This window comes from Acartia tonsa, chromosome 8 (assembly GCF_053477335.1).
Source record: "Acartia tonsa isolate MP-2025a chromosome 8, ASM5347733v1, whole genome shotgun sequence".
Classification (NCBI taxonomy): domain Eukaryota; kingdom Metazoa; phylum Arthropoda; class Copepoda; order Calanoida; family Acartiidae; genus Acartia; species Acartia tonsa.
In genome coordinates this window covers 45,004,739-45,030,052 of record NC_137267.1, presented here as the reverse complement: position 1 = coordinate 45,030,052, position 25,314 = coordinate 45,004,739, and the positions used below count along the sequence as shown (strand labels likewise).

At 33.0% G+C, this 25,314-nt stretch overlaps 1 protein-coding gene across 1 annotated transcript in view; it reads right to left on the bottom strand.

The window, feature by feature from the left end:
• LOC145327067 (uncharacterized) overlaps nucleotides 1–25,314 on the bottom strand; it is a 147,289-nt gene that overhangs the window by 110,012 nt on the left and 11,963 nt on the right. The window contains exons 3-17 of the mRNA XM_080170588.1: nucleotides 24,185–24,235; nucleotides 23,417–23,473; nucleotides 16,673–16,730; nucleotides 16,350–16,410; nucleotides 16,052–16,261; nucleotides 15,877–15,936; nucleotides 14,895–14,940; nucleotides 11,127–11,229; nucleotides 10,118–10,224; nucleotides 9,228–9,285; nucleotides 6,024–6,044; nucleotides 4,145–4,210; nucleotides 3,687–3,772; nucleotides 2,728–2,831; nucleotides 853–911 (exon numbers count right to left, since the gene is read on the bottom strand). Of these exons, the coding sequence (XP_080026714.1) occupies nucleotides 853–911; nucleotides 2,728–2,831; nucleotides 3,687–3,772; nucleotides 4,145–4,210; nucleotides 6,024–6,044; nucleotides 9,228–9,285; nucleotides 10,118–10,224; nucleotides 11,127–11,229; nucleotides 14,895–14,940; nucleotides 15,877–15,936; nucleotides 16,052–16,261; nucleotides 16,350–16,410; nucleotides 16,673–16,730; nucleotides 23,417–23,473; nucleotides 24,185–24,235 (1,147 nt within the window). The remainder of the gene's footprint in view (nucleotides 1–852; nucleotides 912–2,727; nucleotides 2,832–3,686; nucleotides 3,773–4,144; nucleotides 4,211–6,023; nucleotides 6,045–9,227; nucleotides 9,286–10,117; nucleotides 10,225–11,126; nucleotides 11,230–14,894; nucleotides 14,941–15,876; nucleotides 15,937–16,051; nucleotides 16,262–16,349; nucleotides 16,411–16,672; nucleotides 16,731–23,416; nucleotides 23,474–24,184; nucleotides 24,236–25,314) is intronic.

Here is a 25,314-nt window from a genome sequence, read left to right as displayed (position 1 = left end):
ACAGCTGTAGAGCGGCCAATTTTGCAGCTAGGATGACCAAATTTTAGGACGAACTTTTATTTTTCATAACAAAAAAATTACTTTTTCTAATGATCGCTGAAAAACGGCAAATAACGGAAACCGCCATTTTCGGCGGTTACTGCGGTAAAACGGCTGTTGGCGGCGCAAATTAATATTTCTATCTGTTTATTATTGCTCAAGGATTTTCCAAAAAAAATTATAGGTCTCTAGCTGTAATAGAAGCCACGATATTCGTGATATATGTATGTAGTAAAAGCCGGACAAAAATCGGTCATAAAGTCGGTCAGGGAGCGGTCAAACGGTCATAACACCACTTTTCTCAGAAGGTCATTAATATCTAAGTATTCACCAAAAATTTTTAGGTTTCTACCTTATACACAAAAGTCATAATGGAGAAATTAAGATTTATTTAGAATTTTTTCAAATTTTTTTTGCTACCCAACCGACTTTGACCGGACACCACGACCGACACAGACCAGATATCCTAATAAAATCAACTCTTGCCGACGTATAATTACTAAACTTAAAAAGTCATGAAGTTACAGCTCTTCATCTTACCTACAAAAAAAATGAGATTGAAAAAACCAAAGGGGGGGGGGGCTCTTGGAGCCCCCCCCCCCGATCTGTAAGGGTTAAACCTTCCATATATTTAAAAGAAGCTTAGCTGTAAAGGAGAACCATTGTGGCCTAAAATCAGACTTATAGATAGATATCCTGCTATTTTTGTTTATAAAGATGAGATATTTTATATTTTGTTTTATTAAAAAAAGTAAAAATGATAGGTATTGTATTTTTATGACAAGTTCAGTCATTTGATTAGTTTTTTCTTACCGTTTTGATTTCCATTCGCGGCTGTTCTTTCACAGAGGTACGGAAACTTGTTGGGACACCTTGAAAATTAATATATTAGATATAGAGTAGCAGGTACTTTCCTTCAAAGTGCCAGTCGAGCTGTGAAAACCTCCCCCTTATTTTTGAAATAGATCGAAAATAAGAGATGAGTAGTTTTTTTCTTGTACTATCCACGGCAGGGTGCCCTAACCTTCCGGGGCTTGTACCTGGGGTTCCCTAACCCTGTGGGCTACGCAGAATACAATATTACCTACATAGAATACAACATAGCTTGACCTAAAGTAACAGACAAACCTGCGAAAAATACCCTCTTCTTATTTTCAATATTATTCCAAAATAAGAGGTGGGGTTTCTATGAACGACTAGACACTTCAGGGGAAACCGGCGAGTTGTATGATGTTTTTAGTTTATTTCATTTCCTTTTGGCATTATATATAGTTTTGTGACGAGTGAATACCTTAGCTTTCTTTCTTAATAAAATTATTTTTGATTGTCGAAAAAGCTGAAGGCCAAATAGTTTCTTTTATGTGTCATATTCTTATTCTCAAATATTTTACAAAACATTTCTGTTCATTAAGGTTTCTTGAATTTTCATATTTTGCTGCTAGATTGACATAACGGCAGGTATTGTAATTACTCTGAGATTCCTTACATATGGTAAATTACATTTTTTTGCATAAAAGGTTGAAAAAGTGTCTTTTTTTTGCAAAATATTTTCCTACAGTAAAGATTTAAACAAACCTAAAGAAAAAATGACAATAATTTGACATAAATTAGAGTTTTATTCATTAATTTGAATAAGAAAAATAGCCTAAAACCTTACCTTAACTAACAAAAATTCACTAAATTAAACATGTCATGTGCGACAAAATATTTGCCGGACCCACACACACAAACATCAAAATTATATCAAATACTAGCGTCTACGCCCCTAGAGGCCTATAGGAGCACGTAAAATATTTTCTTGTCAATTTGTGTTAAGATAAGCTGTTTAAAAAAAAAAATATTTTTTCATCGCTAGATGAGGTTAGGTATGTTTTTTTTTTCAATTTTTCCTGGGAGGGTTTTGTACCCTTTCCCAAATAGCTATAAACCTTCCCAGATTATATGAGAAGCTACACTGTATTGGAGAACCATACAGGTTCCGCAGTTTAGCGAGTTACAGAAAGACAGACAGACAAAGAAACAGACAGAGATCCTTTTACTTTATTAAATATATAAGGATGTAAGGTTGTAATCAATAGGCCTTATAAATCCCAACTTTCCTAGTAGCACTTAATGCACACTAAGTCAATATATTTTATGTGTATGCTTTTGCAGTACACTGTGTATGTGTGTGTGTGTTTATGACAGTTAATATTCTGTTTTAACAGGCTTTGATCATAACCAAACTATAAACAGCCCAATTTTTATATAGACATATAGATTTTATAGCATCTAGGAGCTCAGTATTGAAAGGAGTAAGGAAAGTTGGAAAATAGCCTAAAAACTAAACAGTTCTAAACCATCCAGGGACCCATAAGAAGCTTCCATAAAATGGAGAACACAGTCAGTTCTGTAGTTATCGTAATCTTAAGCTGCAGACTTAAAACCTTACTACTTTATATATAAGGAGAAAAATGACGTCATACATACATTACAAAGGCCAATACACAGACTAAATTTCCAATGGCAGGCCAGTACTTATTTTAATTGACCATTATGGCGTAATTTGAATAGGCACTATAAAAAGCTTCATCCCTACCAGTACCCAGAGACGTCCAAAGGGGGGAAGGGGAAATTTCTAATTATTACCCCCCCCCCTCCCAAATAAAAAAAGCTAGGACGTCCTTGTCCCTGCCAGTGCATCTGTACCTGTATCCCTGCCATCTGCCATCCCTCCTGAGTGCCAGACAGTGTCCACGTCCCTGGGGAATGTATTCGCCCAAACTATGCCCAGCCCAGTTCGTGAAGCCATCCTGAAACAAAAACTTTGGAAAAATCTTTCATTTTAATAGTTATTTCTCGCATCGTATTATAAACGGCTTTCCGCGGATATAGAATGTACAATTATAAGATTAAAACCAGTTTTTTAGCCCCTAGGTGCCGTAGGCACGGGCTAAATAACTGGTTTTAATCTTATGATTGTACATTTTTATATTCGTAGAAAGCTGGATATAATACGATGCTAGACATAGTTTTTTCGTATGGATGAGAACCGGTTCCTATCCACCGGATTCGAATGAATACGAGAAATGATATTATAATTGGTTTTTTGCAATGTCAAAATAGATAAGTTGTTGGTTTATAAATCTAGTTTATTAGAAGAAAGTCTTAACCATTCACATAAAAAAAATATGTAAAAGTTGTATTCTAGTATTTCTTAAATAAGTGTCTAAAATTCTTCTGGATTTAATTGTTTTTCTTAAATATATTTAACCAATTATATTAAGTAGTAACTTTTTTTCTGTTTATTCGTTAAGATCTCTTAAAACAATAAACCGACTGGGTTTTTCATTTTCGGGTAGCTTTACATAGGTTTTAGGCTAATTTTAAATCTAGTCCATCCAACCTCTTCGAATATAGAGTGCTACGGGCGCATTCGCGATTTGTTCAAAGATTAATAAATTACAGGACTTATGAAAACCAGGACTCGGCAGCAACTAGTCAGCCGCGACTAAGTCTCAAATTTAAACTTGTTTAAATGCTTTGAATTATTATTTTTTCAAAGAGGGATTATATTTGGTTCAAGTTTAGACTTCCAGCTTTAAATTTGTAAAAGGTTGATTAACCTAAGGCTTACAGGTGGCTACAGAGCCCTAGTGAAAACTTACCCTAATTTGTCTGTTGTTCCTGACCCACACCCAGCGTCCTGTTTGTGCTAGATCCGAACCACCAACCCACATGTACGATACTCCATCTTAAATAAATTATTTTATTGTAATTTACTGTATGTTAGGTTATATTGGTATGGTATAAGCACCCCAATTATATGCCCCGCAACTTTTAGGACTATAGAACTATAGCCCCCTCCCCCCCTTTATTTTTTATTTATTTTCACATAAATAATTACAAACCATTTGGAGTGTTACAAAATTACAAAATGAAAAAAACTCTAATATAAAATAGTAAGGTTTTTATTTGTCTGAAGCTCAAGCTCTCAGATATTGAATTTATGAATGGGTTGTACTCTTTCAGAAAAGCTTTATACATGTCTTGAAGTTCTTCATTTTCACCCTAGATGCTATAACTAGTATTGTATAAAATTAAAAAGGTATTGAATTGAACTTACTTGAAACCTTGATATTGTTAACAAACTGTTGTTCTTCATAAGTTTCTATTTCCGCCAAATTTCCACCTATAACAAATGAAACGATTTTTGCATGAAGTTTTTAAAAATACAAATGGGTACTTTTCTAAAATAAAAAAAAAGATAGCTTTTTAGTTTGTGGAAAGATAGCTAAATTATAGATAGATGTCATAGTAAAGTTTATATCAAGCTACATTAAGCATAGCAACCCTTCAATATAATTGCAATAGTTTACTAAATTTCTTTCAGGACTGGATCCTCTAAATCTATATCTAACTCAATTTTAGTTTAGATTTTTTTCCGCTCAGATCCAAACTTAAAGATTCTTAAATGTGTCTTAAACGGAATATGACGAATTTTTCTGTTTTATCTTTCTCCTTTCTCTACAATTATTGGCTTTATTTTATGCTTAGATAATTTTCAACAGCTTCGCTGCTATTTGAAGTAATCCTTCTTATTTTATTGCCATTGGTTTGTCTGTATTAAGAATAGAAATCTACATAACAAAAAAATATTTTATTTTATCTTCCCATTTCGGGATCTAAAGGACTAGGACAATTGCCGAATAAATTGATGTACATCTTCAATGAAAATACACAAAATTACCCTTCCTGTAGATTAAAATTAGTGGTTGAAACGTTTGGACACTCAGCTTAAGAAACCAACAAATCCCTTCTCAGTTAAAGTCCCCAAAAAGTTAATGAAAAGGTTATTGTAAAACTTAGGGGACTAGTTAAATAAACAGCCCATTATTTCTGTTCCCATTGACTAACCCCTGTTTACGCTGCTGGTGAGCCTTGCTGTTGAAATGAACTAAATATTGGATTGAAACTTTAACTTAATTTCCAGTGCAGTAGAAAATCCGGCACTAAATAGTTTCTATGCAGTACATGTTTTAGGCCATGGTAACTCCCCCCCAGCCCCCAAAAAAGTAATCTACTCTAAAAGTAGAGGGGACAATTGGCCTTTTGTTATACTAGTCCCCAAAGTTTTATAATAACGTTTTCTTATTCGTTGGCTTAACAACTTTGGGGACTTTTATTAATTTTGATTGAGTGGTTTATTATACTAAGTGTTCATTCATTCTTCATTCGTTTCAACAACTAATTGTAATCTGCAAAAGCTATAATTTTGTGTATCTTTATAGGGAATGTAAATTATTTTCAAAGCTACTGTCTTATCCCTTTAGATCCATAAATTAAAAGTATGCTTAACTTCTCAGTAAACAATGACGAATTCGTTCTATAGAAGCGAAGCTGTTAGAAATTATCAATTAATTAATTGGCTCTTCATATCCCGTTTAACACACATTCAATTATATTATATTAGTGAAATAAATGCATTTAACATAATATTTTTATTTGATAGGTTAGGTAAAGTTAGGTTAATTTGATTTTTTATAGTATTATTATAGGCTTTTATGTATTATAATTTATATACCTATTATACAAGAAAATATTTTATTATTTTATTTTTAATAGAGGTTAATAAAGTTTGAAAAGAATCTAAAATGGAAATTGTGTAAGGTAGCTTGAGTGGAATTTATTCAATTAAATTTCTACCATTCAATTTTGCATTCTTTTACATATGTATGTAGGTACTTTCTGATAAACAGAAAATTTTTATAAAAAAAATTTAATAAAGACGAAAACGTCTAAGATATATTATGACTATCTAACTATAGATGCAACTCCCTATCGATCTTTCTACCAGATTATTTACCTATCCATATATCTGTCTATCTATATATTTATCTATCTATCTATAAATGTATCTACCTATTTATCTACCTATTAATCCATCTATCTATTTATCTAACCAAAGATGATCTACCTATCCATCTATCTATCTATTTACTGACCTAGAGCTATGCATGTTGCCTGACAAATCATTCATCTTCATTCACATTTTACGAACTTAGATTAATATAGAATATTAGACATGTACTATAGTCATAAGTAGAAACTTAGATTATTATAGAATATTAGACATGTACTATAGTCACATGTAGAAACTTAGAGTATTATAGAATATTAGACATGTACTATAGTCATAAGTAGAAACTTAGATTATTATAGAATATTAGACATGTACTATAGTCACATGTAGAAACTTAGATTATTATAGAATATTAGACATGTACTATAGTCACATGTAGAAACTTAGATTATTATAGAATATTAGACATGTACTATAGTCATATGTAGAAACTTAGATTATTATAGAATATTAGACATGTACTATAGTCACATGTAGAAACTTAGATTATTATAGAATATTAGACATGTATCATTCAGTATGATATTGTACATAAAGTGTTATGTAAAAACTTTATTATTCTTTGTTAATGGTGTAATATAATATACTTAGACTTATAATGTGTATTAGAGTGTCTAAAAACATTAACTTTTTCAAATACTGCGAAATAATCATTATTCAAAGTACAAATAAAAGTTTCTGCGAGGTAAAACACTATATTTATCTCTCCAGTGTGGCTGCAAAAACGATAAATATCCGCTAGATTAGAACCGATTCTTAGCCATCCTGAAAAGTCATGTTTAGCATGGTATTACAGACAATTTTCAAATTTCCCCTCGGGGGTAAAAAAACTGGTATTAATCTTTTAATTCTTTATTTTATTACTCTCGGAAAGATGCTTAAGAAAATGCTCTAAATATTTAGACAATCTTTTGAAACACCGTGAGTAGAAAAACTCATTTTGATATAAACAAAATCAATAAATTGAAAGTATTAATCAAAATTGTTTTTAATCTTATTTGACTAAAATCCAGGGAGGGTGGATGCAATCAGCTGTTTATTAGTCCTAAAAGTTCAATAATAAAGATTTCTTTTTCGATGGCCTACCAACTTTTGAAACTTTTATTGAATTTTGATTAGTTGGCTCATAAAGTTCAGTGTTCAAACGTTTCAACCATTAATTATAATCCACAGAAGAAGTAAATTTGGGTATTATTATTAGAGGATACATGTACATTAATTTATTGGCAATTGTATACATCCCTGCCAAAACAAAACAATTTGGTTGCTTTTGAAACCCTCTAATAAATATGTAATATTAAGCTTAATATATGTTATACTATTCATATTAACATTAGGTAGGAGTTAATCTCAGCATTGTATAATATTCATGTATATTAATATTAATACCTCATGAAAAAATATGTGTATATGTACTTACATATAAATAGACATTTGTATGTAAACGTGATTTTCTCAGCTCTTATTTAAGATAGACGACTAAAATGTATTGTGAAGTTTTCATATAAAAATAAGCATCCAATATTGAAAATACTTTGTCTGTCGGTCTTGCTGCAAAAATAAATATATTTATATATCAAGGTTTGGTAATTTTCAGTTTCAAATAATTCTCTTTGACCCTTTCTTGCCCCCCCCCCCCTCACTTCCTCTTTTTTATGTCACTGCTACAAAAATCTGAAGACAAAAAGTATAACGGACAAAAAACCCCATCGAACACAGACCTAGTAGGAAAAAAGATCTAATTGAACATAAGGCCCAGTGGGACAAGAGACCTATATCTTTTAATTTATTCTATGACCACTGTATTTATATCTGCTCTATAATTTACTTTGTCTGTATGTCGATCCATAATTAATTCTCAACTTATTCATCCTTGTTCACTATACAAAATTCGGATCTACTGCAGTTCACGGTAAAATATTGCTGGTAAGCAATATTTACAAATATCTATGAATTTTAAAAGCTGCTAGCTGCCAAACGGCTGAACATACAGATCATGCCCGCACACTGTTTTAGCAGCCGGACGGAAGGACGGACCGACCCTAATTATAAAAAAGCATAGCTTTTAAAAATTCTTAATTGTATGAATATAAAACTATGTTTCATTGATAAAAGTGATAGCAGCAAGGAAAAATAGGGTATTAGGATTGAAAGATATGTTTGTATAGACTGCACAGGGATATTATGGGATAAGACAATTGACGTCAAATTCATATACATCTCTAATAATGATAAAAATATTATATCCTCTGTAGATTTAATTATTGGTTGAAAAGTATGTACACTACATGTTAAGAACCAACCAATCAAAATTTAATAAAAGTACCCAGAGTTTAAGACGCAAGGAAAATTTTTGGGTACCAGTAATATTTATAGTCCAATATCCACTCCCTGCCTCCATGAGACTATAATACAATAGGATGGGGGTGGAGGGTAAGAAAACATTCACCTACACAATAGGAATCTTTAATGCAGTAGTTTTTATCTTTATACTTTTCTTTTCTATCAATGTAGATATACAATACACAGACACACACACACACACACACACACACACACACACATACACATACATATATTATGAATAGAAATTACATTGTGTATAACATTATATAAGATATACTTTATATAAAAGCTTAAGGAATATAAATGAAAATATTTTTCTTGTACTGGAGATTGTTGAAATAATACCATTTTAGTAATTATCATAAACAAGGATAACAACATCCATAAAAGAGAAGCTCCAAAACAGTAGGACAGACTAATTTTTTCACTTGTAGAGTGTCAGAACTTAATAAGCAAAATATCAATGTATAAATCTAAATAGAATTGTAAGTAATCTGTTGCAAAACTGCATAAATACAGGATACTGTTTTATAACATTCTTACATTTTTAGGACTTTATTATAGAGAAACTTAGCTTAAAACATAATAATTTGTAGTCCTTGAAATCAGTAGTTTAAAATCAGATGAATTTGATAATAAATCACTTTGATGACTTGTTATAAATGGAAGTACGAACATTATCTTAACAATTCTCGAGTTACTCCGTCTTTTTAAAACCGTACCTTACTATTATAGAAATCACCATGTCAAGTTTGAAATCGATAAGACAAATCTAACATGCCTAAATTAACAAAAGAGCCAACCGTTACGGACAGACGGACCTAATTATACAAAAGCTTCGCTTTTTAAAAATCTTTGACGATAATAGTAAATACATGTACAGTGTTGATAAAAATTACAGCAGAAAAGTTTAACTGGGTAAATGAAAATGAATGTTCCTTAGCAGTGTACCAGGAAGCCTTGTACAGGGTTGTTATCAGCTGTCCAGGTAATAACTCCTAACAAAAAAGGTAAATTAAATCGCTTCTTGTATGGTATATTGAATTAATAGATTTATGGTATGGCAAAAGTTTAATCGCTCATTTTTCTCTTCGAGCCAGGTATAAGGTATAACCAACAAGCGAAATAGATATAAAATAATATTTTGGGGGCAAATGGAGAGGTCGTCAATTTTACAGTGTGTTGCCCCCCAACGACAGCTGAAAAACACGTATAGGTTTCGTGATTTAATTTCATTGTTGGTATAAGCTGTCTTCGAGTCCTTTTTTTGGAGGATTTAATATTCTATCAAAAAGACTTCAGTCATAATTATAAACCATTCATTTTAATTTTAACAAAAAGAAATACACTTCAAGTTAATACAAAAATACTTTCAGGAATGAATTTCTATTTCTTGCGCTTGAAAATAATTATTTCAAGTTGGTCCTGAAAAGGTGGTCAGAAATACCTAATTCCTTCCTTTAAAGTAGTCTGAAATACCCATTTATTCAAATAGATGGCCAGAAATATAGCTAAATAATTCATTCCTTAAATGTGGTCAGAAATACCTTCATAAAAAGTGGTTTAAGATATGCCATTCCTTTGAAATATAAATTTCAATATTAAAAAAGTTGTATGTGTATTGACTTTTTGTTCTGTGTCCCTAATCATTATCATACCTGGTTCCTTAGTAGGTAGCAAGATCCTTGATAGTAGGTCCAGTATTGGGGGCAAAGTTGTCCCGGAGGGGGTCACATTATCATACCTGGTTTCTTAGTAGGTAGCAAGATCCTTGATAGTAGGTCCAGTATTGGGGGCAAAGTTGTCCCGGAGGGGGTCACATTATCATACCTGGTTCCTTAGTAGGTAGCAAGATCCTTGATAGTAGGTCCAGTATTGGGGGCAAAGTTGTCCCGGAGGGGTCACTGCAGCTGACAGGATGTTCACATTGTTCGGATCTATAAAGAAATACAATAGAGATAATCTAGAGGCACACTCTCTTAATCACCCAATAGGAAACAATGGAGGAACACCCTGGTCAAAGTATTTGTTAGAAGGTGTACATATGTATATTGGTTAGAAAGGGCTATAAATAGTCGCATTTCTTAGGATAAAGCTTTGCTAGGTCCAATTATACCGTGTATAAATTTTTCCGCTCCTTTAATGTGAAGCATATGACAAAACATGAATTAATAGTAGCTATGAATAGTTGAAGTTCTTAGGATAAAGCTAGCTTTAGGGAAATTATATCCTCAAAAAATTTTGTCGCTGGTGTCATTAGAAATAATGGTGTATAACAAATGAAGGTGTTTGCTTGCTAGAATTTCCTTTTTAAGTTTGACGAATTTTTGGGTCAGGTTGACCATCTAGATATACTTATCTTGAGATCTAAGTGGTGAGGTTGCGTGGTGTATTTTTAAAACTATTACGACACAATAGAAAACTTTAAGCTTAAGCTATAGTAATCTACAACCCTAATTGATTAAGTGAGGAAGGGGGGTAGGGGAAGGAACATTGGGCTGTTTATTACACTAGTCCAAAAAGTTTTAGAATGCCGTTTTCTTATTTGTAGACTTAACAACGTTGGGCACTTTTATCGAATTTTGATTGGTTGGTTCATTAAGCTTAGTGTTCGAACATTTCAACCATTAACTTCCACTACAGAAGGGGGGAATTTTGGTCATCATCATTGTGGACATACATTAATTTATCGGCTATTAGCTTAGACCTTCATCTCCCTGGATTGATTATTAATATGTAAATATGAATTGTCAACTTCATTACATTGACCAATTTATTTTATTCTGTTAGACAATTTAAACATAATATTTTCCTATAACTATCGTAATATTGTACTTACTAACAGTATGTGTGGGCCACCAAGTTCCAAAGTTTGGATCCCAATAATTCTGTCGTTCCAAATCGTCCAATTCCATGTCTGCGTATTCGGAGCCCTCGGGAAACTAAATAAGGATTTATTTAATAGATATAGAATATACGTGGATAATATGACAGGGTTGCTATTACGGACATCATTTTTTAGTCAGTTAATTTATCCAGTTAGAGCGGAGGGGATGGTGTTGACAGGGTTAATTGGTGTTTTAGCCAGCTACAAGTTTCATTTAATTAGAGAACATGTAAATCTGGTGAAACATCCAAGTGATAATATATTCATTGTTGCAACTCTTCTTAAAATATAGTTGCCAATTTTTTTGGCTAGGTTAGGATGAATTATAGTAGGTACAGGGTAGCCCTGCAGGGTTAAGGCACAGCAGGTATAAGCCTTGCAGGTTTATGGCTTAGGGAATTTTTAAAGCAATGCTTTACGGACGGACGGACCGATAATGTAGGAAAGCCTTGCTTTTAATAACTTTAAGTAAAGATAAATCTTACCGAAAAGAAAAGTTTTGTCACGACAAAAGAAATATTTAAAAAGTAAAGGCATATTTCTAAACTTTTTCAGACAATACACAACAATAAAAGGGTATAGTTCCTTTCGTGACAACGCACCTTAAGGGGCGATTCTACGTATTTTTCAAAGTAGCTTTTCTCCTATTTCTAGCCCAGGCCATGCAAGGGGCTCTAACCCTGTGGGGCCAATTGCCTAACCCTGTGGGGCAATCACCTAACCCAATATAACCTAACCTAACCTAAAATAACCTAAAAAGGCCATTTTATAAATACGACGCATCGAAAGGGACTACTCCCCAATAAAAATAACAAGTACAAAGGGGGGAGGCGGATATGCCACTTTTTGAAACCAAAACTAAAAGTCAAAGGAACTCAACTAAAAAAAGAGTTACAGGTCTGAGATTTTGCATGGCAGTTGCTTTATAGGGTTACAATATGGAACAGTGAAGAAACGGCGGTGCAACCGCCGAAAACCGCCGAGAAATTGCAAAAAAAATTTCGGCGGGAAACGGCGGTTTTCGGCGGTTGCGCCGCCGTTTCTTCACAGTTCCATATTGTACCCCTATAAAGCAACTGCCATGCAAAATCTCAGACCTGTAACTCTTTTTTAGTTGAGTTCCTTTGTTGACTTTTAGTTTTGGTTTCAAAAAGTGGCACATCCGCCTCCCCCCTTTTAACAAAAGTGTGTGACCAGCGGCATTAGAGTAATTGGTAACGTGTTGGATTGCTGTCAGGTAGGTGCCTGGTATAAGTCTTGATCATACAAGAGACATTAAAAATGATAACTATTACACCCATGTCAGGCACAAGACATTAATAGTAAGACTAGTAGGAATGTAACTCATTACCATACACAGTTAGGACTTCCACACTATGTTCCTGACTTAGAAAAAAATTGATTTTTACATTTTGGAAAATACACTTTTAAACAATTGTTTAGTAATATACACAAGTTTTTGGAAATAAAGCCGAAAGAATTAGCTCTTTACTATGAAAAATAAGAATTTGATGTGTAATTACACCAGAGGTTTGGAATTAAGTTCCTTTCATCATAGTAAACAACTATTTTTTCGGTCAACTAAACTACATTTCAAATCAGTGTGGACCCTTTATTTTTAAAGCTATTTTTGAGTATTATATATTTTTGGAATCAGTATATAATAATTTTTACGTTTAGCCTTTAAAAGAAGTCAAATCTCCATTTTTTGTTGTAATTGTAGGTACTTTTCTAGACATACCCGTTTCTTGTAAGATAAACAATTTTCTTGAAATGAAAATTTTACGTTTGGGTCCAGAACTAAAAATGGCAAAAGATGGCAATAAAATCCTCTCGTATGAGTAAATTAGAACTATGTATAATGTCATAGAACCTTAGCCTAATCTTCCGAAATCTCGCGAAGTTTGCTTTTTTAAGCTCTTAAGTAACTAGGGTTAACCAAAAAAATAACAATTTTTTTAAGTCATAAAAGTAATATATATTTCTTATTACTTAAAACACCTATTCAATTAAACTTAAAGTAAAGAAAAGTTTTACAATCAAATAAATGATTATCCAATAATGTTTTATTACCTTTTTATTAGGGGGGGGGGGGGAGGGGGGGGGTTGCTCGATATATATTAATCTTGGATCCCATTAAAGCTAGAAGTCTAAAAATTTGTATGTGTTTTGCTTGATCAAGAAAAAATATTCTGATTTATATTTTTAACATTATATACTCCCTTTACCCTTTTATTGAGCAACCTTTCACAAAAGGTTCTTTCATACTTATTAACAAAGAAGAGTAGAATTTATGTTGATTAAGATAGAAACTGTTTCCTTTAAAGTAAAATGAAAATAAAAATTAAAGTCTTACATATCTATGATCTAAAGGGATAAGACAATTGCCGATAAATTAATGTATATCCCTAATGCTAATACACAAATGCCCCTTCTATAAATTACAATTAGTTGTTGAAATGTTTGGACACTCAACTAATAAACCAACTAATCAAATTAATAAAGTCTAAAAGTTGTTATGCCTACAAATGAGAAAACACTATTATAAAACATTGTGGACTAGAAAAATAAACAGCCCATTGTTCCATCCCTCCCTGCTAAAAAAATCACAGAAAATGAGTAAGAAATTGACTGATCTGTATGTAAACTTTGTATTAGAAATAAAAAATTGAGGTAACAGGAGCTAATTAAAGATTTCTTGAGACCTGCAGGATCAGGACCTCCAGGATAATACCTGGAACCGATAATTTACTTGAACAACTAGATTTCATATTGGGATGTAGTAACAAGCCCTTTTCACTCCACAGAGGGGAGCATAGGCCGCTGACAATTCGTCAGTGTTTCTGTAACAATGTGGCTTATGGATATGGGATAGGGTTGTCAGCCCTAAGCCCTATGATTGCGGTGTAAAGCGTCCATTTGCCATTGGGATGTAGTATTATAGGATATTTTAGTATTTGGTAAGATGAAATGCTAAGTTTAAGTCATGAAAAAATATTTTTGCTCTTTGCCTGTATGTTCCTGCCACGTATCCTGGCATCCTGTGCCCGCCAGGATGGAGATATTCAACTTTCAGTTATGTGTCGTGCCCATTTTAAACAAGTCACTCAGTTAAAGCTCTATATCTTTCACACACAGAAAATGAGATAGAAAATACCTGTAAGGGGGGGGGGGGTCGCCCCCCCCCCCCCCGACTGTTAAGGGTTACCTAACATTGATTATTGGGTTGTGCAATATCTTTTGATATAATTCCCGTCAATGTAGCTCAAAAACAAAGGAAGTTACAGCTTTTGATATGTGCTTATTAGACTATCTTTAAACCCCCCCTTGACGCCCTTTGTGTAAAACCCCTATTATAAGTAATTTTCACCATTATTTTAAAAGATATATGTATACTTATTGCTTTTTAAATAAAATTTCATCAAAATGTTCAAATATACACTCTCTATGATTTTTTGTCATTTTTCGGGATTTCTGGAACACAGTGTTCCAGACATAGTAAATATAAGACGAGGAGTATTTTTCAGCAACCGCACGTCAGTCGAGTGTAAGCCTCAGCGAAATCGTCATTTTATAACTTTTAAATTCAGCTAGATGTCTAAATCTTTTCATGGTTTTACTTTTTGCACACAAGTTGGTTCAGATTTAAGGCATATGTGCGACTGATGGGCGGCTGCCGAGCCTTGGATTTAAAGATGATAAAAATAAAATGTATTTCACCTGATTTAAGAAGTCCGCTGGAAATATTGAAGAAACTTTCGACTTTCTAAAATGTAGAGAAAAACTTTTCAATCAATGAAATGGAATTTTCAAATATATATGTATAATATATATAGAGACAAGGATCTAAAAGGATAAGACAAAGGTCTATTAATTTATGTACAAACAACGTAACTTCGTAAGACACACAAAATTAACCCTTCTGTAGATTATAATCAGTGGTTAGAACGTTTGGACACTCAACTAAATGAACCAACCAATCAAAATTCAATAAAAGTTTCCAAGGTTGTCTGCCTTAAATAATAAAACGCCAAGAAAAACTTTGGGTACTAGTGTAATAAACAGCCCTATGTCCCCTCCCTCCCTGCTGTATAATGTATATATAGAGAGAGGAAAACTTTTTTTTTACAATTTTAGTTCTTGAATTCTTTATATTGACATTCGGATGTGTCAATTCGGGAAATTATCTACTTGCAGTGAAAGTACAAAATGTATGAATTCTGGAATTTTATTTCCAGTATGGCTTCATATCCGATTAATATCCGCTGGATTTGGTTCGGGTTTAGCCATGCTGAAAAATCATGTATAACATCGTATAACAGACAATTTTCTACGAATATTTGATAAATCCTAAAATTAATACCAGTTTTGTTAGCCTATGCCTTTAGGTCCTCAAGGCTGGGAAAACTGGTTAAAATCTTATAATTCATTTTAATATTCTTAACTAATATTAAGATGTTTCTAATACGATGCCAACTAGTGACATGTTGTCTGTGTCTAATTTTAATGTGTCTTATGAACCCCCCAACATAAAAAAAATATTTTTAAAAAAATGGGGATTCAATTTCTTTAGTATGTAATATAAAGCGGTTGCGCCCCCAGCATCTAGATGAATTTGAGCAAGTAAAATGACATTGAATTGGAAGGAGAGAAAGCAAATAACGATGAACAAAAAACCCATGAAATTCCACTCAAAAGATACCTTTCCAACATTTTGCCATAGTCTGGGGTCTGAAGACTTTGTACTTCATATACACCATACCTAGATTAAGCTCTTTTATACTTTAAAAGGACTATCATGTTCAGGTAGAAAAGAATTAAATGAAAAAAGATATTTCTTAAACTTTTAACAAAAGGAAGTTCATCACTAAAAATACCTTGTGTTATTTCTAAGCTGTTCTTCCGTTGCTTTGGCCAACTTTCCCGCGCTTTTTCCTTCTCTATTCTGTTGTACTCTCTGGTTGGCCAGACTGTCAGGAAATTGCGGCCTCTGATTGGTCGGCTGTTGTTGGACAGGGTTGCCGGGTCTGAAAGCTCTGTTTTGTCTACTTTGGTCATTGTTAGTGTTGAAGGACAGCCATGGGATACTAAAACAAAAAATATTAGAGGAAAAAGTGGCCGAATTCAATTTTTGTATGATAAATTATTTAAAATGTTGTAAAAAGTAATGAATACCTTTCATATTCTTTAAGGTACTTGGTACCAACAACTGGTAATTCAAAATTACTCGCCTCTCCTAAAAACAATGAAATTAGTGAGATCTATCTATTCATATAGAAAATTTGAAATTAGAGAAATAAATAAAACTAAAATGGCATAAAACATGTCAGAGCTGGATCTTTAAATCATTTTAGTGGTGAGCCAGATCGGGATGTGCCGAGTTTCAGCCAATCACAGCGCGGCATTTCATAAAATGCTGTGCTCTTATTTCTGGAAAGTTGGCTCACCCAGATCTGGCTCACCACTAAAATGATTTAAAGATCCAGCTCAGGTCATACCTGGTGCTACAATTCTGGATTTTGCTATGTGTGCTGAAGGACCAATAATTCCAGATTTCTAGAAAATATAACAATTTATTAATACAGGTTTTTGAAGAAATTAATGATTTAAGAAAGGAAAACAGATATTAAGAGTTATGAAGTAGACGGTCATTGTTCTAAGAGATTTCAACTTATCCTATCATCTTTTTTCAAGAAAGTGGACGGACATTTGGAAAAAGTGAATTATAGAGTTTCGCAATGGTCAATGGGAATCTGTATACATCATTGCATCTATCTTAAATAGCAGCGGTGAATCACATTAATCATATATCTTTAAGAAATAGCCTCATTTACCAAATCCTTATATTAAAGTAACAGGATGTCTGTTCCGGAAAGGTGTACAACTATTTAGGGTACTACCACTCTCCCAAGGGAAATCGCCTCTAGAATAAAAAGCCTAATCCATTTTTTAACTATTTCTTTTAAAACTGAAACTTTAAGAGGTGGGTCGACCCCCCCCCCCCCCTCCCATCAAACTTCAAATGTTCCAAGAGGCATCTAGGGGCGTAGCCGCTAGTTCTTCTTCTTCTTCTAGGGCGTTCTGTACCGATAGTACACTGCCTACTGCTCGTGCGTTTGCACTAACAGTGTCTGGCCTATATGTTTTTAAGGAGAGAGAGAACTCGGCTACTGATCTACCCCTCCGTTGCCAAAAAAGACGGCTGCAGGTTCCAGGTTGCCCTGTACATTACAGTTTTGTCTCCTCTGGCCTCCTGGTCGGTTAGCCATCCGGATGGATGTTCCCGGCTTGGACCACGTGGAGGTCCGACCATACCCCAAGCCCGTAGCCGCTAGTATGTGATAAAGTAGCTGCATCACCATCAAATATATGAAAGTGTCTGTGTGTAAGCGGTAGCAGGAAGGGATATAGTGACAAAACTCTTTAACCAATATTTTTTTTTTTCTAGAGAAAGAGAATTTTTTTATCATAATTAGTTAGACATTAGTTTATCGTCCACTGTCTTATCCCTTAAGATCCCTGATGCTATAGTAAGTGATGATCATTAACCAAAAAGGAAATGGCAAATTCCAAAGGCAAAAACTCTCGCAAAAAATAACCAGAAAGTATAATATTCATAAAACCCATAAATACTAAAGCAGCTTGAAGCACTTTCAGTTTTTACAAGAAAAAAATTGGATGGGGTCCTTTTTCTAGGGGTGATTTGATTTTCTATTTTGGAGATTGATATTACCCTCCTCCAAATAGTTATAAACCTTCCCATTATCTGTGAGAATTTATATTGTATAGGAGGAACATATCGATCCGGTGGTAAGCGAGATCCTTACGAGATACAAACAGACACAAAAGCAGACAGACAGGTTCAGAGATATCCTGTTACTTTTATAATCGGATGTATTTTCATGGCAATTTCTAAAAATCCTTGAAAACCATAAACATGATTTGGGGGGTAATCACAAAAAGTTATTTAATAATATGTTTTGGTTTTATTTAATGGTTTTATATACCAGAAACGTCTGAAAACATATTATGATTGATATAATCCTTTTTTGTACCAGCGGCTACGCCCGTAGAGGCCTCTAGAGGACCTTTAGGTTATAAGGGGGGGGGGGAGGTGGAAGTTCTAGCCTCACCAAATTTAATTGTAGTTTTATTAAAAAAGAATTGGCGCTCTTGTGGAAGGAAGGTCCATTAAGTCATACAGTGGCGTCACCTTAAATATATTTACAGCTGAACTTAAAATATATTTTGGCTATTTCTCTTGGGAGGTAACCTCCCCCAAAACAGTTATAAACCTTTCCAGGACCTCAGAGAAGCTAGATTTTAAAGGAGAGCCATATCGGTTCATCGGTTAGTGAGATCCTTTGGAAACACTCAGATTCTGTTACTTTATATTTGGATAAAACTTTGTCTTGTCTTTTCAAAAAAAGGGTACCCTGACAGTAAACAAAATCATTCTTGTTTTAATATTATGTTTCTAAAAATTGTGTTTTATATTGTCATCAATGAGTCAATTTCCTGTGTTAAATTATTTTAGATGGAAAAATAACATTTGAAACAGCGCAGCTACTCTATAAGGAAAAGAGTATGCTAATTGGTATTACACCGGATTTTCAATTTTCATCTTGAAAAGAACAATAATTATCAACAGACAGAAAAAAAAGAAAAATTTGTAGAAAAGGACATAATAGTTACTTATAGCAAAGTATTATAAACAGTATTCCGTGGGTATTAAAATAAAATATAATAAGCTTAAAATCAGTCTTGTTAAACCCGAGGTTTTAAAGGCCTGGGCTAAAAAAAATTTATGATGTTTATTTTAATATTCTTAGAAAATATATTATACAGTATGGTTCTAATCCAGCGGATATTGATCGGTTTTGAAGCCGTACTAGAATTTTTTTAAACAGAATGAAAACTATACAACATAAAATAATGATTTGAAATTTTAAAGGAAATATAAATTGATATAAATGTAAAAATACTGCCTATGCTAGCTTTGAACACGCATTTGTTAAGCATATTTTCGTTTATTATTCCTTATAAAAACAGTGATGATACAACTTTTCTTAGTTCCTTTGCATCTCTACATTACTATATCATTTTAGATTTCATAAGATTAGGTATGATATAATACCAATGTATTTTAGGGTCTAAACATTGAACCCCCGGACCCCCATCCCACTTACACATACACTTATGACTAAAAAAAAATTTCCGAGCCACACTTTCCTTCCTCAAATCTAGTAGGCTTTAAAAGGACTCTAACAATGCAAAAAATTTCAAACTCTAATTTAAAAGTAAAAGGATGTAAGTCTGTCTGTCTATCGCTAATTGCTAAACAGAAATGGTTCTTCTTTACAGTGGAGCTTTTCAAAGGTCTAGAAAAGGGTTAATTACTAAATTTGGGACGAAAAAAAGCAATTTGCCCATAATTTTATATTACATTTCTCAGGGATTTAAAAGGATAATAAATAGCTGATAAATTGATATATCTCCAATGATGAGACATAAAATTACCCCTTTTGTAGATTACAATTAGTGGTTGAAACATTTGGACACTTGAATAAATGAACCAACAAGTCAAAATTCAATGGTTGAAACGTTGAATTTCCCCTATGTTATTCAGCCAACGAATGGTTGGTTTCTATATTTTAACCATTGCATTGGAGAATGGTATCCAAGAATATGTTTGTTCTTGTCATGAATGAATTTTAAAGTTATCTAGCAGTAAAGTTTTGGAGAAAAGTGCAAGCTGGAACTACACATATTTTATTAGCTTCATCATCAACAATGGATACATTATTACTTGGATTTTGCAACAGATTTTCATGTACTCTGATAAAGATACTCGCAGCTGGCTATAGTATATCCCTTATCCTTCCCCTTTACTCCTTTTCCCCCCTCCGGATGGATGAATGAACTAACCAATAAATGAGATCCATATTAACAAGCTAAATTAATGACAAATTTTCCCCTGTCAATATATCCACGTACATCTTTTATTCATTTAATTGACAGACAGGGATATTTCACTGTAAGAATAAATTCGCTCCAAAAAAATTTTTCAGCTAATTTCTTAATTTACGACATTCCCATAATAATGCTATTGTAAATCCAAACAATGTTATTTATCTTAAATTTTATTTGCTAAAGATTGTATCGCATAGCCATTATATACTTATCAACTTATCAAAATACTGCAAAATATAATGCTTATATTTACATGATTTTACAAAAATTATGTGTTTTAAGCGTTTCTTTGTAATTTTATGTGTAATAGTTATTTAACGCATCTTCTTATAGACAGCTTTCCGCGGATATTAAAATAAAGAGTATAAGACTAAAGCTATTAATATTCGTCTGTATTGTCTGTAATACGATGCTATACAAGATGTTGAGAGGAGATATTAATCAGTTTTGAAGCCATACTGGAAAAGTATTACAAGTTGTAAAAATGATGTATATGAGTCTAAATTTGAGCATAGAAATTGTGAACTCATGATTTGTGGTTATGGAATTGTTGTTGCTCTGCATGCTGTGGGGTGTTGAATGCTGTTGGTTCGAGCTTTTTAAAGGAAAAATGGACAAGTAAATTGCTCTAAAACGGTAAGACAAACTATCATGAATACTTGTAGAGTGTCAGAACTGAATAGGCAAATATATAAATAAGTGTCGTAAGTAAATTTTTAACAGGATATTGTTTTATGACAAACTTATTAGTATTACAAAAATTAGATAATTAGGATTAATATATTACAAAAAAAAGTTTAAGATCAACATGTTTTAAATAGACGTAAGGACACTATAGTAACGATTATAGAGTTACTACGCTTTCTAAATCGTACCGAACTACTATAGTTTGAAATCTAATAATTCTAAAATGCCTAAATTAACGATGAGAGCTATCTGTTTTTTAAAATGTATTAGTAAATTATCGGTGATTTGGAGCTATCACACAATAATATTCTATTTCAATTAAAACTTTTAGCCTATTTCTCTTTTCAATTTATCTATTGCACTGTGAAAATTGTGTCTTGGGGCATCATGATAAATTTTTTATTTAAATTTACATCTTTTTTACTTTTATATGTTGATTAATTTACGAAATTATGATATATTCTTCATAATACATACTAAAAATACATGAAATCAAAGAGAAACCAAAATATTCCACGACAAACTTGGTTTTAAGAAAATATCTTCAAGTTTTTTTTGTTTTGTTTTATCCCACTGTGTGTCAATGGTATGTTCAGTGTCAAGGAGAGAGGAAGTGGCAAATATTTCAACCCTTCCACACACACACTCACACACAGAATCACATACACACACACATACACACACACAAACACACACGCACGAACAGAAACACACACAAATAAAAAAAACAGACATTTAAACACAAAAAAAACTAAAATTGCTTAACCTAATCTGGTTCAGAAAAAGAATAATAACTAAAGACTTTTATTATTAAATAAATTACTGAAAATCAAATAAACATTTTTTTAGCCTGAGAGTTGAAATTTGAAAAAAATAATACCATTTAAATATATGGTTTTGAATACTATGCTTAAAAATTGTTGGATATTGGTTTTAAAAGGCAATTTTGTGTCACTAACCATTAGATATCTATTTGTATAAGCTTTGCCGTAAAAATGATTAATATTTGTACATACATATATTGTATATGTTGATACTAAAGTTAATAATTTGACCTTTGATCCATGATTACTGCCATAAAGTTGGTGGCTGTCTCATGGATAAAGGATATATCTGCTTTTAAAAACTTCTATGTATATGTACGTCAATAAGTACGCCATTAATGTCAGTAAGTACTAGATAATTCTAATTTCTAGGCTCTTAGTAATGAAACAATTTCCTGGTCGCTATGAAACATACTTATTTTTTTAACTTAGCTCCTAGCCCTGGTGGTCCCTAGCAAAGCTTTTTTTTGCCAAACTGCTATATTGAATGTCCCCCCAAACGGAAGATGATTAAAGCCCCTCCACAGATTATGACGTCATACGATAGAATAGCCAATGAGAGGCCAATATACAATGGTAAAATTTATGCTGGCCTCTCATTGGTTATTCTATCGTATGATGTCATAATCTGTAAAGGGACTGTAATCATCTTCCCCCAAACGCCTTCTTAATATTCCAAAATGAAAAAAAAGCATTTTCCCTATCTTTTCAATCCCTGATTTTCACAAGGGTTCATATACAATGGATATAAAACAGGGATCGGAAGCCTCACGTAAGCCGCGCATAAGCCTCAGTTTTAAACCTGCTTGTGAGCAGAAAAAAAAATTTCAGAAAGAAGGATTGTCTGCTAAAGAGCCGTTTTATACATCCAGCTGAATTTTATTGTGATAAAATCACGATTTCACTGAGGCTTACACGCGGCTTACGTGAGGCTTCCGATCCCTGATATAAAATATACGTGGATATTATGACAGGAAACTAAATTTTCGTCAATTCAGGTTGCTCACGTGGCCAACACTTATTGGTCAGTTCGTTCATCAAGTAGGATGGGAGGTGATTGGGTATACGGGGGAGATCGTTAGTTTAGCCCGCTACAAGTTTCACATTATTAGAGAATATGAAAATCTGGTTTAACTTCCAAGTAACAATATATCCATTATGGGCGTTCTCTTCAAATTATAGAATGATTTATTGAAATGAAATTACTGAAGGATATATTAATTCTCCAGAGGATATAGTCATTAGCCCAGCTACTAGTTAACTTCCCTTAAAAATATAATGTTCTTTAAAAAATTATTTTTCACTCTAATTCAATGTTTAGGTATGATGGAATCGATCTAATGATTTAAAACCTTCCAATAATATTTCCAATATTGTTTAAATCGATTAAAATCCGCTGCATGAGAACCGGTTCTCTACGAATATAAAAATGTATAATCATATAAATCAAACCAGTTTTGTTAGTCCGTGACTTCAGCATCTCGGTGCTAAAAAAAATGGTTTTAATATCCATGGAAAACTGTCTACAATAAGATGCGATAAATTCTTCAACCAATAATTATTATCTTTGACAATTATGCTTTTATAGTCAAAGGTAAATGGGCCAATCTTATGTATAGAATCATAGACGTCCAAGGGGGGGGGGGGTAAAGTGGGGATTACCCCCCGCCCCCCCCCAAAAAATGAATTTTTTTCATTTTACCCCCCCACCCCTATTTAAAATTTTCCCCTACCCTGATTAATTATGATTAAACTTACCTTATATATATTTAGATTATCTGCTTGAATTTCACTTTGTTTGACATCATCAGATCTGACAAAAACAATTAATTCTTTTAGGATGTCTATGTATCTATATACCTGTCTATCTGCATCAAGGAGGTCCAAGAGGGGGGGGGGTGGGTAAATGGGTGATTACCCCCCCCCCCCCCATGTAAAATTTACCCCTACCTTGGTGGTGCTGTAGGCACCCCAAACCATTTAGGAGGGGGTAATTACCGCCCCCCCCCAAAAAAAAAAAAAAAAATTTACCCCCCCCCTTAAAAATTTTAAAAAAATAAAAAAGCTTGGACGCCCCTGATCTGCATGTAGCAAAGGATCTTGCTAACCGCTCAACCAATATCATTGTCATTGACAACTAAGCTTCTCATATTTCCAGGGAAGGTTTTTAGCTATTTTGGGGGAGGGTAACTCTACCCTCCAAGGTGAAATCGCCCATAAAAAATCTACTAAAATTTAAAGGGTCGGCTTATCCCCTTCCCGTAAGTACCACTAAAGTCCTCTAGGGGCGTACTTGTAAGTAAAAATAGAAACAAACAGCTATTATACTAATCAATTTGATGTCTGTCTGTATGTCTGTGCATTCATTTGTTTAAATCAAACTGGACCGACTGCTGGACTGAAGTGAGAAAAAATATTTTTTTTTATGTTTTATCCTCTTTCAAACTTTCATTACATCATTTTTAAGCTACTAAAGGTTAAAACTCGTAAGTCCATTGTCTCCTCTTAATTTTAATTGTTATTCCTTGGTATAGATGGCGTTAGTTGTGCTTGTGTTAGTGTAGGTGCTACTCCAACCTGTTCATACAAACTTTCAATATTCCTAACCTATAAAACTTAACAATAAAGTATTACACAATCAGGATAATGGAATCAATAAGTTGTCCACAATATGTGTTATGTTAGAACACAGTAATAGTGTCTGACTGATTATGACGTAACAAAAAAATTAGCCAATGAGAGGCCACTATAAATTTTACCAATGGTCAATAACGGCCTCTCATTGGCTAATTTTTTTTTTGTTACGTCATAATCAGTCAGACACTATTACTGTGTTCGTTATGTTAAATTGTTTTTATAAAATCTTATTATTAAAAAACCTTAGAATGCATATTTCCCTCAAATTCTTAGTAAAAAACGGACCCCACCCTCAAAAAGTTTGTTGTTGTCAGGTTAAGTAAAGAAGGGGTTATTAAACCCCAGTGGGCTGACGCCCCGCAAGATTTTTTTGGTATCGAATCTAGTAATTATTCCAACTTTCTTTATTAATTTGTGAAAATTTTCGCAATAGTAGAATTGATTGCCAATCTTTTGATTACTGAACTAACAATTTTAATTTTTAAAGTTCACTCGGAAGAGTACTTAACAAACTTTACTTTTTGGTTTTATTTTTTTTTGTTAATAACAAGCTATTGTTTAAAGGGTGCTCTCTCACAAAGTGCCGTTTTAGCACCTCGCTCTCCCTTTTTTTTCTACACCTGCTCCCCTCCCCCCACTCCCCTTCCATCCAAATAAAGGTATGTAGATTGTAGATGCTAGATCCTAGACACTTCGTTATATAAAACATTAGAAAATAATTACAACACTTAGAGTAGAGGTTAGACATGGCTTTTGCTACTCTACTAAAACTACTTTTTAAGCAAAAATTTAAAATTTGCTACATAACAAAAACCATTACATAAGTTATAGTAATAAGCTAAAAGAAAAGATAGAGGTAAAATATTGTTAAACTAGCAGTACAAAATTTAATTTAATGTTATGTGTTGTACTTGTATTTTACAAAAAAAATGGAGGGAGGTATTTTCTTAGTGTTTTTTTTTTTTGGGGGGGGGGGAGGGGGATGGGCTGATAGTTTCCCACAACAAAATAGCTCAATA